The sequence below is a fragment of the Nelumbo lutea genome, chromosome 2, assembly GCF_056320005.1.
Source record: "Nelumbo lutea isolate HS-2025 chromosome 2, American lotus-T2T, whole genome shotgun sequence".
Classification (NCBI taxonomy): Eukaryota; Viridiplantae; Streptophyta; class Magnoliopsida; order Proteales; family Nelumbonaceae; genus Nelumbo; species Nelumbo lutea.
This window is the reverse complement of record NC_142685.1, coordinates 74,460,007-74,477,127: the sequence shown is the minus strand read 5'-3', so window position 1 is coordinate 74,477,127 and position 17,121 is coordinate 74,460,007. Positions and strand designations below refer to the sequence as shown.

Below are 17,121 nucleotides of genomic sequence, written 5' to 3'. Positions count from 1 at the left end.
TTGAATATCCTCTTCCTTTTCTACTGTCTCTTCTACCTTTCTATGAGAAACACAAATACAGGGACATAGGTGGTAACAAAACTGAATGACTTTATATTCTTGTTGGACTTTTTTCTTTGAAATGTATTAAAGTTCATGTTACATCTTTCTTTTATTATCCTTGAGATTGTGGTTTTTCCCAATATTTTTCATTGAACAAATTGTATGCAAAACCATTTGAAAATTTTCTAGCTGATTACTTTCCTGCAATTCTTATTGATTGCTTTCATCCACACTTTAAATGTTGGTTTTTCTGGAGCTTTCTTCTATATTTGATGCAATAATTAAAAAAAAAAAAAGACGAGGAAGAGAGAAGTATGGGAGAAGGGAAATTGAGGGAGTTAACAACCAAAATAATGGTGTGGAACATTCAGCATTTTAGGAGGGTAGAAGAGAGGAAGCAAGAAGTTAAGAAGCAGAATTGAGGATCTGGATATGAAAGAAAATTTGGGCTCATTTGATGATAGAGACAGGGAGGAAAGGTAGACATTAGGAAGACAACTGGAGGGTGATAGAAATACCAAATTTTTTAATGCTCTAGCAAATGGGAGGAGAAAATAATTGTCTTTTATTTGTTGGTGGATGGAGTGTCTTTGGTTAATCAGAATGAGATTGCCAGAGCCTTTGTGGAGCATTTTAAATCATTATTCAGGACACTTTGGATAAATAGACTGTGGCTGTATGGTCTGGATTGGCCTAAGTTAAACGAGGAGTTTAAGGCCTGGTTGGAAAGGAGTTTTGAGTTGGAGAAGACCTTGTTCCTAGGCTTAGTTTGTTGTGGACCTCCAAACCCCATTGACAGACACCCTGTTCTTGTGCTGTATCTGTTCCTACAATCTTTTCTCCATGTGGTTCCTCCGGAGATCCCCCATAGTTAGGGGTAGGAGTTCGGTTCCAAACAGTTCTAACTCCGCAAACTTACAGCCTCTTGTTGAATCTATGCTTCCAATCCTTGAAAGCTGGTTAACTTCCTCTTCGTCTAAATCTCTTAGTTCCTCCCAATCAGTCTCATTCTCATCTTCAAAGTCATCGCTTTGTGCTCTGTTGTAGCATGGATTACGTTTAATGCCAGACCAAGAAGTTTGATAACATGACTACCTTCTGGACAGGTCTTCCCATTGCAATTTGGTGATCAATTTTCTATTGTTAGCAGTCCAAGTCTTGTTTCAAGAGTCAACATGTACATTTGAAACTCCCCCAAATCTAACACCACCTTCTTTTCATCAAACAGTATGAGAATCACTTTTCAAGAGTCAACATGTACATTCCGTAATTACCTTCCTCCTTTCCCAGTCTTTCTTCTTACCTTCCCACTTTACTTTCAGAACTGTTACAGAGAATAAGACTGCTATTTCTTCTTGTACAGCACCTGGTTTCTCCTCCCCTTCACTTGGCTTCTCCTTTACTGTGTTTGGCTGAACTTCTCTTCCAGTGTGGTTGGTGTTTTCACTTTCTATAGGTTCCTTTTACTTCAATAGAAATTTCAGTTTCTAAGGCTATAGGCTCCTTTTACTGAGTTTGCCTGTTTCTGTCTGCCTTATGGTGATCAATTGTTTCTTCCCTTTACCAAAGATTTCTGTTAAGGTAATGAACCAGCCATTGTTGTTTCTTCTGCTCTCAACTAGAATCGCTTTTCCCCTCTACTTATCTCATTCCTCTATCCTTGTGTCTTCACTGCAAAGATGAGTCCATCTACGAAACCTTTGAACCAGTTCAGTACCACCATGTCCATAATAACCATTGCCCATATATCTTCTCAGATTTTCAGACTTGTTCCTCTAGTTTTTGATTCCTAAATGCAATCTCTTTACTCCATCTTGTCTTGGCACACCACCCAGATTCACCTTGCTATATCCTGAGTTTTTTATTTCTTTTTTATTATAGGTTATAATACCTATTAACACATATCTGAGGTAAGTTTGATCAGGTCAAACATCTTTAGATTCTTAATCTGATATTGCTCAGCATTTCCAGCATCTCTCTAATGAATAAACTCTGTAATAATCCAGTTTTCACCACAAGGCCTGTAAAGCTGCATAATAAGCAGGTATAGTCATCTCCCCTTGTCTAAGATTGCAATGTCCTGCCTGAGATGGAATATCTTAATCTCCATTCCTTCTCTGAGAATAAGATGATGCGGCATGATCCGGGCACTCCTAGCTAGCTGCTGACTGGCTCCTTATTGGCAACGGATGGCACCTGAGAAGATGGAAAAGAAGGATTCCCGGGGATTTACCCGGTGGGAATACTCCGATGCTTAAGTCAGAACGTTGGGGAAGGAGAAAAGAAGAGTGCCAAAGCTAAGAGTGTAGGTCGCGGTTTATCACTGTGCACGAGAGATTAGCTCGCGAGCAAATATAGACTCAAGTTGAGAGTATGAGAGTGCGGAAGTATTCAAAAGTCTGAAGATCCCTTTTCTCCTCTGTCTCAAGGGATTTTATAGGGTCGTTCTTGTCAATTCGGGCGTAACCGCCATTGGGCCCCTGCCACAGCCATTACTTGCCAGGGCTGCGCAGGTGGTCGTTGCAACGTACTCCTTGCTCGGATAGGTGACACATCTTCGAAAGGGTAGGCACGCCTTTGCCTGCTGAGAGACGTGGGTGCAGACTGTCGAAAGGACAGGGATTGCGCCGTCAGTCAAGGGACGTGGCACAGTTTGATTGGTACGGTCTGTCAGATAGAAGCTTCCTGAGAAACGTTCGCACTGCTCACTTGCGAGCTACTTTGTAGCGGGCTTAGGAATACTTTGGGGTTACCCTTATTAGAATTGGTCGCTGGGATGACTTATCTACTTAGGGGCTTGAGCGAGCTGGTTTCCCTAGCTCGCGAGCCAAAGTAGCCTCGGAATATCCCCTTTGGGGTAGTTCGGGGAACTCGGAGCTCGCGTTGTAGCGAGCTCCTCCTTCAGCGAGCTATGATATAGCGAGCTGCTTTATAGGCTCGTTACTTAGTCATTACTAGGCTATAATGTTGAGTTGTTGCTCATGCTGAATCAGGTCCATGTGTCATCGTTTTATAGGTTGGGCCAAATCATCCTCCATCGGTTTTGTTGACTCTCTCCCAAACTTGTGTTGTCATTACATGATTATTATATTTTCCTAATCCAGAACCTCAAAGCGGCCAAGAACAGCTCGCACATTATTACTATATTTTCCTAATCCTCCATCCTCTGTTGCTCAGCCTTGCTCCCCCTGGCAACCTGCTTTATTATTACCATTATTTTGTACAAAATTCCTTAAATATCCACGACGGATAAGCTCTTCTATCTCATCGCGAAGGTTTTTACAACTTTCGTTACTATGACCATGGTCTTTATGAAAGCTACAGTACAAATTTTTATTCCGGGTGTTGGGGTCGGCCTTCAACCGAGGTGGCCACTTAATGTATGGGGCGTCCTTGATCGCCATGAAGATCTCGGCCCGCTTGGTGTTGAGGGGCGTGTAGTCCCTTTCTGCTGCTAGGGCCCGGGAGGGCTGGACTGGCCTTGCCTCCCGAGCTACATCCTTCTTCTTCTTGTTGTCGCTTTAAGACGGGGGCTCTGACTCCCTCTTTCTTTTTCCTAGGGCCTGCTCGCCCCTCTAGTTGATTTCTTCTTCCGTCCCAATGAACCGATCCGCGAGCTTAACGAACTCGGTCACGGTTTTGGGTTGGTTGACAACCACGTGCCACTTGAACTCCTTATGAGTGATACCTCGCTTGGCTGTCGTGAGGCGAACTACAGGATCCAGGTCGGGTATCTACAAACAAGCGTCATTGAACTGCTTGATGTAGCTCCGGATGGACTCCCCTTCTTTCTGCACTATGCTGAGGAGGCTCTCTTGGGTTCGCGGGCACCTCTTGTTGGTGACAAAGTGAGAAGTGAAAATTTGCACGAATTGTGCCCAACTTCTTACCGAGTTGGGCGCGAGGTTTCGGTACCAGGTGCAGGCGACTCCCTTGAAGGTGGTGAAGGCCATGCATATGCAGGACTCGCTGGCTCTGGCTAGGTGCATCTAGGACTGAAAGGCGTCCACATGGTCGTTTGGATCGAAAGACCCATCATACTTATCCAGATGAGGGAGCTTGAAGTCCCTTGGCATGGGGACAGCAAGGAGTTTGGGAGATAGCGGGGAAGGAGGGGGGTAGCTTTTGCTTCGCCGGAGCATACCTCTTTCCCTTTGAGCTCGGGAGAGGCTTTGGATGCGGTGCGGCGGGCTCGCCGGCGTCTTTGCTACTGCTGCTTTGCCGGTTCGGCGTTGGCGCTTGACACTTCAGTGTCTCCGAGCTCGATGGGCTCGGACTGTTGGTGACGGCTTTGAACTGAAGGGCCTTGTTTGAAGTCCGTGGCCAAGACCTCAAACGGGTTCTCTGTGAGTGGGAGCTCGAATTGTGAGTGTTGTGGAGACGCGGGCTTAGTTGGCTGAGAGGCCCCGGTCCTGCCCATAGGCTGGGGGGTGAGGGTTGTCGAGTTGTCCTTCTTGCTGCGGGAAGAGGCTTGGTTCCTGGCGGGGTCTTGGACCTGGGACGCCTCTCCCCTGCGAGGTTGCTCACCTCGGCGGGACGGCTTGGCTTGCTTTGCGGCTGGGTGTCAGGGAGGAAGCGGCTGCTGGGCCTGAGGTAGCGAAGGAAATTGCTGCTGATACTAGTACTGGGAGACCTGGTGCAGCACTTGCTGCTGGTAAAGCTGAAACTGTTGAAACTGTTGCATTTGACCCTACATGGCTCGCATGCATTGCACCAAGTCCTCCAGTTGGTTCGGGTTGACCGTTAAGGGCGCAACCGAGGGTTCGGCGAAGGTTTCTCCGGCTGCAGTAGGGAGTGGAGCAACAATGGGTGCCCTTGCAAGAGGCACATTCAAACTAGGGACTCCGTCCGCTGAGAGGGGGACGGTAAACTGTCCGATACAGACAGTAGGAAACTGGGGTTGTTCCCCGGTGGCGTTCTAGTTGGCGCCACGTTCGGCACTGTTGGAAGAAGCCATGGAGATTGCTAAGTTTTTTGGGAGAAAGAACTAGTGAAAGCTCAAAGGAAGGCTTTTAGAAGCGTTTCCCACAAACGACGCTAAATGATGCGGCACGATCCGAGCACTCCTAGCTGGCTGCTAACTGGCTCCTTGTTGGCAACGGACGGCACCTGAGAAGATGGAAAAGAAGGATTCCCAGGGATTTATCCGGTGGGAATACTTCGATGCTTAAGTCAGAACGTTGGGGAAGGAGAAAAGAAGAGTGCCAAAGCTAAGAGTGTAGGTCGCGCTTTATCACTGTGCTCGAGAGATTAGCTCGCGAGCAAATATAGACTCAAGTTGAGAGTATGAGAGTGCGGAAGTATTCAAAAGTCTGAAGATCCCTTTTCTCCTCTTTCTCAAGGGCTTTTATAGGGTCGTTCTTGTCTAATCGGGCGTAACCGCCACTGGGCCTCTGCCACAGCCGTTACTTGCTAGGGCTGCGTAGGTGGCTGTTGCAACGTACTCCTTGCTCGGATAGGTGACACGTCTTCGAAAGGGCAGGCACGCCTTCGCCTGCTGAGAGACGTGGGTGCAGACTGTCAAAAGGATAGGGACTGCGCCGTCAGTCAAGGGACGTGGCACAGTCTGATTGGTACGGTCTGTCAGATAGAAGCTTCCTGAGAAACGTTCGCGCTGCTCACTTGCGAGCTACTTTGTAGCGGGCTTAGGAATACTTTGGGGCTACCCTTATTAGAATTGGTCTCTAGGATGACTTATCTGCTTAGGGGCTTGAGCGAGCTGGTTTCCCTAGCTCGCGAGCCAAAGTAGCCTCGGAATATCCCCTTTGGGGTAGTTCGGGGAACTCGGAGCTCGCGTTGTAGCGAGCTCCTCCTTCAGCGAGCTATGATATAGTGAGCTGCTTTATAGGCTCGTTACTTAGTCGTTACTAGGCTATAATGTTGAGCTGTTGCTCATGCTGAATCAGATCCACGTATCATCGTTTCATAGGTCGGGCCAAATCATCCTCCATCAGTTTTGTTGACTCTCTCCCAAACTTGTGCTGTCATTACATGATTATTATATTTTCCTAATCTAGAACCTCAAATATAAGATCGTCTTCAGCTATATTCTTGGCCTTCTTGTTTAAGTGTCCAAGTTTTTCCCTTCCACCTATGTAAGCTTTTATAGATTGGGACCATTTAAGGAAATTATTTGCATCGAACTTAACTGTAGTAATCTGGAGATTAGATTGTTCTCTTAGAGTAGAAACTAATCCCCTAGTGGTTGACCTAAAGCTAGAGGACTCTTGAGCCATCTCCAATCGACACAATTGTTTAGATCATGGAAATCAGGCCCTAGATAGAATATTGTAGAGAACACACTCAAAACAGGTCACAACCACCCAATTCTGGTAATGGCAGCAGAATAGAATTTGAAGAAAAATCCCCAAAAATTCATCTCTCCACCAAAAAATACAAAACTAGTTCCTATCAACAGCAAAAAATGGTGTGATCCAGCCCCTATTGATTCTAATAGCAAAAATTCTATCTGCACTCTTCCATGATCAGAAACCTAGAAATGTTTTTTTCCGAATTTGATGGCCTTCTGACAAATAAGGGCCTGCTGCACCCTTGTATTGCTACTTAAAACTCCATACGAACAATCTCCTGCTCTGATATGAACTTAGAATGTCAAAACACTTGTTATTAGATCCAATAAATGAAGAAAAACGGAAGAGGAAGAGAGAGCAATGAGAGAGGTGAAGAGTAGAGAAATACAAATGAAGGAGAACTTAAAGAGGTAGCCATGTGGTCAGCCTGCACTCTCTTATATACTTAATTCATACAAAAAAAAAAAAACTATGCCCCTTTTTAGTTACAAGGGAAAAACATAAACAAACATTAAAAGTCAACTTTCTTTACAAAGACCACCTGTCTTAAATGCTTTTGTGGTGTATCAAATTTTCAAACTACCATGTATAATGCTCAAGCGTATTACATCCTATGGCAGTCCACCTTTCTGATTGTCACATCTATTTCTGCCTGGCACAGAGAGGAAAAAGAAGTGATGGACGAACCCCATCTGAAATACGACCAATCAACTCAAGGTGTGGGTTGCTTCCAAGGGCACATGGCAGTGCACTTTTCACACGTGGTGAAACTCAGGTATGGGGAAATTTCACTTCAATGGGAAAGGGGAACTATGTTAATCCAAGATATTATGACTATTGGTCAACGGAACACATACAGTTTTGCCATTTCACTCTATCAAGCAACCTAACCTCAACTGCTAATTATGTAATATTATTGTTATCATGAAATGCATGCAATATCTCATGTTATATGTCCTATCACAACAAATAAAATAAATAAAAGTTACACTATATTCTGAATGCCCCCATCATGGATTTGAAAAGTTATCAGAATAGCATTTTCATTTTGAAGAGATGTGCCTCATCTATTGATGCATGAATTTATGTTTTTGGTCATGGTAAAAGGCTCCCTATAGGGCTGCCTTTCCTTTATAGGAACCTTGGCACTTTCATTAGAGCATAGTACGGTGATTTATAGACTCCAAGTTGTGCATAGATGTTTCCTTGTCTTTCAAGGACAAATCAGATGTTGGCTGCCTGCACCTGACCAAGTGAATTTGACAAATCTGTGAAGATTTTTTAATACAAGACAGATCCGCCCAAGTGAATTTAACATGTCTCTGAAGATGTTGCCTGCCTGCACTGGGCCAAAGACTGACCCCATAATGGGTTTAGCTGATGTAATTGTGTGCAAGTTTAAAGGGATAGAGGTACAAGCAAAAGCACATAAAGGATTTAGCTTTAACCTTTAAGTAATTATATGGTGTGTGATATTGTAGATTATGTGTGTAGCCAAACCCTAATAATTGGGTTTAAGGATTGGATAAACTTGTCGAGTAGAAAAATCAGAAAAATAATTCTGAATAGATAATGGAAAGAACATGAAAGGGGAGAAGAATGAAGAAGCGAAGAAAACAGACGAAAGAATGTAGGGGAAGCAAAAAGTTGTACTGCCACTCCCTTTTCATGTATTTATATTAAAAGAATAAAACATACACAATGACCATATTACTCCTGCCACTGTTACTGAATAAAGAAACAAAAGCAGCATCTATACATGGACTGTAAGTCTGCAACATCATAAAAGACAGAAAAATAACTAATATTGGAAGGGCTGACACTTCAGCCAATCAAGGGGACACTAGAAATCTTTTGTATTGGGCTTGCTTTTGAAATGTTTAATATCATAGGGATGTAAAGCAGTAATGGCTACCCTATCCAAGGAAAGGGTGATTGTACTATAAGCTTCCTTTAATAAAGTTTACAGTTAGTCATCAAAAATAAATAAAATAAAGATCAAAACAGCCTTCTCAATACACCCCCCCCCCCCAAGTTGCATAGATGTTAATCATACCCAATTTTCATAAATCTATATCCAGCTTCGATCTGACTACACCCTTGGTGAGGATATCAGCCAATTGCATTTCAAAGGTAACATGAGGTAGGCAAACTTATCTAGATGTTGGTCATGATGTTAGAGGTGGTCATGGTGGAAGTAGGGAAGGAAGTTGTAGTGGCAGAAACAATGCCACTACCTCTTGCATAGATCATGCTCAAGTTGGGAATATATGTCACACATTCCCAACTTGCATAGATCATGCTCGAGCTTGTTTCTTGCAACACTTTTTGTGGGAACATCAGTTAGCTGTAAGTTAGATGCAACATATGGTAGGCACACTTCTCTAGATGTCACCCTTTCCCTTATCAAGTGTCTATCTGCTTCTATATGCTTTGTCCTATCATGCTGAACTGGGTTATGGGCAATGTTAATTGTTACTTGATTATTGCAGAACAACATCATAGTCTTCAGCCTCTCTTCCAATCTCTCATAATTGGGACCGGACCCAAAGGAGCTCTGAAACACCATGTGCCATAGCTCTATATTTCTCTTCCGCACTTGGCCTTGTTACAACTGATTGTTTCTTACTCTTCTATGAAACTAGATTATCTCCAACAAGAGTGAAAACTTCAGATGTAGATCTCCCGTCATCTAGGCACCTTGCCCAATCAGCATCTGTTTAAGCTTCTAACTTTAAATTTCCATGGTCAGCAAACAATATGCCTCTACTTGGGTGTCCTTTCAAATAGGCAAGTAACCTATCAATAGCTTCCCAATGCTAAACCCATGGGGCATGCATGTACTGACCTACCACATTAACTGCATAGGAGATATCTGGTTGTGCCATGCACAAGTATGGCAACTGGCCCACCAATCTCTGGTTCCTTCTAACATCCTTCACTGGCACACCATCTAAAGCATTTATCCCGTGATTCTAATCAATAGGTGTATTAACTGGTTTTGCTTCAAATTTTCCTATCTCCCATAGTAGATCCAAAACATACTTCCTCTATGAAATGAAGATCCCATGCTTGGACCTTGCCACTTCAATGTACAGAAAATACTTCAGCTTTCCAAGGTCCTTAATCTCAGACTCCTTGTGTAGGTTCCTTTTTATGGCATCAATTTCACTCGAATCATTTCTTGTGACTACAATATCATTCACATAAACTAACACCGACACCTGTGATCCCCTTCTCTTCACAAGCAAAGTAAAATAAAGTATGATCGGGTTGAGTTTAAGTATAACCAAATACAATCAATGTACTCCTAAACCTGTCAAATCAAGCTCTAGGTGATTGTTTAAAGCCATACAAAGACTTCTTTAACCTACATACCTTTCCTTTGGCCACATCACTATAAAATCTAGTTGGAAGGTCCATGTACACATCATCCTGCAAATTTTCATTAAGAAAAGCATTATTCACATCAAGTTGGAAGAGGGGCCAAGAGTAGGTAGCTGCCAGGGATAAGAGGATCCAAACTGAACTCATCTTGTCCACCAGTACAAAGGTCTCCAAGTAGTCTATCCCATAGGTTTGAGTGTACACTTTTGCGACGAGCCTCGCTCAACCCTGTACTTCATTGTATAGACCCATCTACATCCAATTGTCTCCTTGCCATCAGGTAAATTTACCACCTCCCATGTCTAATTTTGAATCAATGTTTCCATTTCCTCCTACACTATTGTCTTCCACTTAGGTTTGGAGAGAGCCTCACTAATACTCCTGGGTATATACACAAATTCAAGGGAAGAAAGGAATTTTCGATAAAAGGGAGATAACCTAGTGTAGGAAAGGTGATGTGAGATCCAATGAGTTGTACACTTTCTCTTCCCCTTTCGGAGTGCAATAGGAAGGTCTAGATCATCTGCAAAGGCATTAGGAACAAGGGTAATAGTATCTGTTAGAGTTGGCCGAATAAGGGTAGATTAGTCATCTCACCTTGGTTAAGTTATGAGCTTATGTGGCAGTCTTTTTAGAGGTTCTCTGTCCCATACTTAAGTAGGGGCAATTTAGTCCTTGTACATTTAATTAGAAGCCTAATCACTATTAAGAGGTCGACTGATAGGGTTTAGCTATCAAGTTCGACAGTTCTTTCATCTTCTTCTTCTTCTTCTCTTCTCTTTCCTCTTCTCCTTACTGGTTCGGACTACTGTAGCTACAGTAGCTACAGTGAAAACATGGTATCAGAGCGTGACAACTTCAGTTCGTGACCTGTTTCAGTTCGTGACAACTTCAGTTCGTGCTTCAGTTCTCTCCTTTTCTTCTCTGGGCTGTCAATGGAGAAAAGTGATTCGTCCCAGGCCTGAAGCATCACAGTTTTTTTCTGGTGCACAGAACCTTCTTTCCTAAGAAAACAACTTCAGCAGTGAATGGTTGGCTGAAGCTCTCAAACGAAGGTTGGTTATCTCTCCTCTGGGTGCTGTTGGTATTTCTGGGTTGAAAATCTTCAAGAACTTGAGAGGACTGATCAGAACCTAGAAAACTAAGTTTGTTGTTGCCCTGGTTCTTGGAAAAATTCCAAGAACAGGCTGTGTTTACAGTGACCAAATGGTGTAAGGGCTGCTACTGTAGGTGGCCGAATGGTGCAAGGTGTAATGCAATGGTACTAGTTGAGTTTTTTTTTGTTGGTCTTGTGGTGCCCTCTTAAAAGCGTTAAAACAGGTCTGTATTGTGTGTGACAGCTATGGCTGTGTGGTGGTGCTTGTAATGCACGAACTCTTGACAGCAGTAGTGGTGTGACAGCAAGTTGAGTTTTTGTTGAGTAGTTGTGGTGGTGCTTGTAATGCACAAACTCTTGACAACAGCAGTAGTGGTGTGACAGCTAGTTGAGTTTTTGTTGAGTAGTTGTAAATGAGCTTACATGTGGTTAGTAAGTGCTGAGTTAATGTCGGTGTAGTCTGTGTTTTTTTTGTGAAAGCAGTAGTGGTGTGGATAAGAACAAAGGCGTGTGTATCTATCATTGTGTTTAGGGACTGTTGTAGGTTCTGGAACATCAAACTCTTGACAGTAGCACTTAGTTGGTGATTGGGAATTCAGATTAGAGGCAGCATTGAAAGAGTATCATGGCAGCAATGGGAGATGGCTGTAGTGATCAGAAACCTAGTGTGGTGGTTTCCTCTGACTATCTAGGTGTACAGATGATTTCAATTAAACTGAATGGTGAGAACTATGTTCCATGGGCCAAGTCGGTGGAAGTTTTCCTCAAGGCAAAGAGAAAAGTGAAGCATGTGAAAGAAGATAAACCACCGGCTGACTCACCAGGGTTTGATGATTGGGAACAGGAGGATGCTCAAATCATGACATGGCTATGGAACAGTATGGAACTCAAAATAAGTGCCAACTTCATGTTCTTAGATTTGGAGTAGTGAGGACCAAGAATATTGACAAAGAAAACACATCCAAAAACCCTAAAAGGAACACGGAACATCTCCCCCTCAAGAAAAAGGAGGTTGAACGGAGTAGTGAATCCAAGAACACGAGATGGTATCCAATTAACAGGTTGTTGTATGGACTGCATCACCCCATAACCAAACTGGGACTGCAGAACTCACCATCATACTTCTTGCTACTTCCACAATATGTTTGTTCTTTCTTTTTGCTACACCATTCTGTTGTGGAATGTATGTACAACTGCTTTGGTGGATTACTCCATACTCCAATAAGTATGATGTCAGGTTTTTCTCAAAGTATTCTTTGGCATTATCTGATCTAAACACCTTCACTCGTACACTAAACTGTGTTAGCACCATTAGATGGAACTGTTGTACCAAGGAAGGTACCTCATAACAGGATCTCATCAAGTATATCCAAGAGTACCGAGAATAATCATCCACAAATAAGAGAAAATAACGATAGCCACCCACAAAAGGAATATGGTATGGTCCCCACACATCAGTATGAATCACATCAAAAACTAAAAACATCTTTTATTGCTTGCTTGAAAAGAATGTCTACAACAATGTTTTCCAAGCTGACAACCTTCACACTCTAAACTGGACAACCTAACAAACTCAAACAACTTTGAAAACAAAAAACACAAAGAAGCAAAAGATAAATGCCCTAACCAATTTTGCCAAAGCATAATATGACTAATTGAATCTGATTCATTATCCCTGCATGATGGAAACAGTTCAAAAAGTCTCTAAAGATGCTCTTATACCTAGTAGAAACTACAAAACTCCAATCTGATTTATAACCTATGAAAGAAAAGCAAGAGAAAAGAAAATTCTGTAGAGAAGAGAGGAGAAATAGAAAAGAATGGGAGAAGGAAAAAATCAGATCTTGTCACCCCTTTAATTAGCTTGTATATTCATCTTAAAAAAGAATATTGTTAGTGTCAATTATATAGGGGCAGATTAGTCTTAAGTAGGGGCAAAAGAGTCAATTTGTTTTAATATAGAAAACTATATATAACCTGGCCGTCTAGAGAGTGTAGATTTTTCTCTCTAGTTCGAACCAGTCTTTCTTTCTTCTCTCCTTCTCTTCACTCTTCTCTCTTCCTCTCTCTTCTCTCCCTCTCTTTTTATCTTTCCTTTCTCTCTTATTCTGAAACTAATGGATATACAGATCTGAACTCCGTCATGGTATCAGAGCTAGGTTAGATCAGTTCAGATCTGTATAGTCTTCTGCACACCCTAGTTTAGCATTTTGCAGTTTGACAAAAAGGTTGAAAAGGAGTGGTTGTTTTTTCCTTCAGGAGGTTTTAATGCCTCCAATTGATTGTGGTGTGGTGGTTTCAGGTGGCTGGTAGGAAACCCTCCGATGGACCGAAGAGGGCTGCTACAGTAGTTTTGTGGTCTATGTTCAGATGTGTGGTTCAGATAGGTGGGTTGAAGATCTAGTATCAGATACGTGGAGTGTTGGTGTGATGGTTTTTGTGTGGTGCCGAAAGTGGAGAACAGTGGTGATTACCATTGTTGAAACCTGTGATAGTGAATGTTTTAGCAATGGTCAGCCATAGGAGTGAAACAATGGTGATCGTTCAGCTATAGGAGTGCAGTGTGGTGAGTGTTGGTAAGGTAGGGTAACATATTAGTGTGAAAAAAAAATTTATGGCAGCTATGGGAAACAGTAGTGAACACAAGTCTGTTATGATTTCCCTTGATTACTTGAATGTGCAAATGACCTCCATCAAACTGAATGGAGAGAATTATGTGCCATGGGTCAAATCTGTTGAAGTGTTTCTCAGAGCTAAGAAGAAAGTAAAGCATGTGATCGAAGACAAACCCCTAGTTGACTCTCTAGAGTACAGTGATTGGGAACAAGAAGATGCATAGATTATGACTTGGTCATGGAACAGCATGGAACCTAAGATTAGTGTGAACTTCATGTTTTTAGACACAGCCAAGGAGATTTGGGATCATGCAAAGAAGCTTTACTCAGGTCTCAGGGCAGGACAATACCACTAAAGTATACAAGCTCTATCAAGAGTATTTTAATCTGCAACAGGGTAATCGGAGTCTTGAGGAGTACTATGCTTGTCTGAGGAATCTAAGGAATGAGTTGAATGTGTATCATCCCCTTGCATCTGATGTCAAAATTCAGCAACAACAGAGAGAGCAATTTGATATAACCAGATTTTTAGTGGGATTGAAGTCTGAATATGAACCGGTGAGAGCATAGATACTAGGTAGGTCTCCCCTCCCTTCCCTTGAAGAGGTGTTTGCCCGTCTCTGGAGGATTTCCGTTGCACCTCTGGAGAATCCTACCATATTAGATAGGCCTGCTTTGCAATGACAAGAGGGGGAGGTCATGGTGGAGGAGTAACTCATCAAGTTCAACTAGGCCGTGGTGGTAGTAGTGGATACATGTACAGCCATGGTGGTGGGCATGTTGGAGGACGAGATTCAGGGGGAGCTCGTGGTAAAGGGCATAGTAATGGTCTAAGAAGGTGTACGCATTGTGGTATGGATGGACATACTGTTAATTTTTGCTATGATCTACATGGCCCACCTTTAACCTGGGCAAATCATGTAGTGGCTAGTAGTGGTATGGAACAAGAGAGTCAACAGGCCGATCAGACACCTCCATCTATTGATGCCTCTGGGCAAGGGGTGATGAATATTTCACATAATGTGTACGACTAGTTGATCCAGGCTACTTCTCAGCTGAGTACAACTACGCTTGTCCACTCAAGTATGGCTTGTCCGGCATCCAAACTCCCTCATTGGGTCATTGATTATGGAGCTTCCGACCATATAACTGGGACTCCAGGTGTGTTCTCTTTTCTTTCTTCATCCTCTACAACCTACACCGTTACCCTTGCTAATGGTTCCACTTCTTCCATATGTGGTATCGGTAATGTTAACATTAGTTCATTCTCTTTGCCCTCAGTCCTGTATGTTCCAAGTTCCCTTTTAATCTTATGTATGTAAGTAAACTGATTAAGTCTCTTAATTGCTCTATCACCTCTTACCCCTCATCTCGTGTCTTTCAAGATCTCAAGATGGGGATGAAGATTGGTGGACATGAAGTTGGTGGATTGTATTATCTTGATGGTGGTGGTGGTTTGTCAACAGCTCTTTAGTCATCTCTTTCTCCTCTCCAATGGCACTGCAGACTTGGTCATCCGTCCCTTAAAGCTCTTAAGCAACTTGTTCCAGCACTGAGTCGTCTTTCTACTTTTGGATTGTGAGTCGTGTCAGTATGGGAAACATCATCGGGTTTCCTTTAGTCCTAGAATCAATAATCGTATGTCGAGTCCTTTTTCTTTAGTTCATTCGAACATTTGGGGTCCAAATAAAATAGTGTCACACAATGGCTACAAATACTTTGTTATATTTGTGGGTGGTTATTCAAGGATGACATGACTTTATCTTATGAATGAGAAAAGTGAATTATTTTCTATCTTCCAAAAGTTTCATGCTGAAATTCTCACTCAATTTGGTGTCCATATTAAGATCCTACATTCTGATAATGGCCGAAAATATTTTTATATGCCTTTTCAGCAATATTTAGAACATGTTATTATTCATCAAACCTCTTGCTCTTACACCCTTCAACAAAATGGGGTAGCTAAACGGAAGAACTGCCACCTCTTGGAAACTGCTTGGTCCCTGTTGCACCATGTGAATGTACCCAAACGTTTTTGGAGTGATGTTGTGCTTACATCTTGCTTTCTTATTAACCAAATGCCTATGTCCATCCTTGATGGTCAATCTCCCTTCTCTGTTTTGTTTCCTACATTGTCCCCTTTTCCTCTTACTCCTAGGGTTTTTGGCTGTGTGTGTGTTTTGTTCATAACCTTGGCCTTGGACTAGAAAAAGATGCACGATCTACCAAGTGTGTGTTCATTGGCTATTCTAGGACCCAAAAAGGGTAAAAGTATTATAATCCCAGTTCTTGACGTTGCTTTGTGTGTCTCGGTGTTACTTTCTTTGAGTCGGTTCCGTTCTTTTTTGGGTTGGATGTCTCTTCTCTTTCTTCTTCCCTTCCGCTTCTAGTTCCTGTTGCAGACCCCATTCCACTTGTTCCAGCTGTGACTAAGCCTTTGCCTCTAGTGTCACTTCTCGCTACACGGCCACCTCATAGTTTTCAAGGCGCCAAGGCGAGGCTAGGCTGTCAGAGTCAAGTCGAAGGTTCAGAAAGAGAGAAAGAAAGAGACAACAGATTTGGTGGGTGTGACACAATGTGTCAGTTGACACCCTAAAAAATATATTTACATTAAAAAGGTAAAAGGACAAATCTGCCCTTAGTGTACAAAAAAAGAGTACAAAGTATAGTTACACAACAAAGAAAAGTAAAAGTACAAAAATAGCCCTACGGCTAGATCTTCTCACAATCTCTATAGATAGGGTGCACCACGTTGCCTAGTCGATAGATTTTTTTCTATAGAAAACATGGATCCTAGGGTAGTTCCCCAAGTACCATAACCATATTTCCTTAATAATTATTCATAATTTTCATAAGAAAAGTATATAGTTCATGTTAAAGTATAGAAAATCAACATATTCGTGAGAAGAAAAAGAAGGAAAAGAAAATTCAAAAAATATAGGGGCTGAACCCTTATTTTTGTTATAGGAAAAGAAGAAAAGAAAAAGTAGATTAGACAAAATTTTAAGTTCTTCCTTACTTATGGGTTCAGGTTTTAAAGTCTTTGGGGGTTCAATACAGCATTTAGCAATGTTTATATTGATTAAACCCTAACAAATAAGAAAAATAATAAAATGAATTTAGTGTATAAACACACAAAATGAACATTTTAGTTTAAAAGTGCCTATTTTATAATTATAATGTCAAAAGATAAAGAATAAAAAAGTATTTTATAATACATAGTACAAAACTGCTTGACAATTAGGCAAGGCAAGCCTCAAAGGGCGCTTTGTCGCCTAGGCGTCGCCTTGACAACTATGAGCCACCTATCCAACAAGTGTATATGAATCGACATGCACCGGCTCCTCCAACTTCTTCACCGTTGACGGATCTGATAGTTGTTTCTGCAACACCATCACACCCTGTTCTTGGCCTTGACCTTCCCATTGCCCTACAGAAAGGTAAACGTTGTTGTACCCTTCATCCGATCTCTAATTATGTTTCTGTTTCTCACCTTTTTCCTTCCCATTGACAGTTTGTTATCTTCTGTTTTTGTTCCTAAGGATGTCTAGGAAGCCCTTATCTCTCCAGAGTGGCATCAAGCGATGGAAGAAGAACTCTCCGCTCTGGCTCATAATCATATGTGGGATCTCACCACTCTTCCCCATGGTAAGCATGTTGTCAGATGTAA

General features: G+C 42.2%; 1 protein-coding gene across 3 annotated transcripts in view; it reads left to right on the top strand.

Moving 5' to 3' along the window:
- The window catches only part of RIF10 (polyribonucleotide nucleotidyltransferase), a 139,474-nt gene that overhangs the window by 102,480 nt on the left and 19,873 nt on the right, over window positions 1–17,121 (top strand). For 2 of the 3 annotated variants that reach the window (XM_088972032.1, XM_088972034.1), the window contains one exon: window positions 7,015–7,128. The exons of the other annotated variant lie outside the window; for it this stretch is intronic. In XM_088972032.1, the coding sequence (XP_088828158.1) occupies window positions 7,015–7,128 (114 nt within the window). The remainder of the gene's footprint in view (window positions 1–7,014; window positions 7,129–17,121) is intronic. 3 annotated transcript variants of the gene reach the window in all.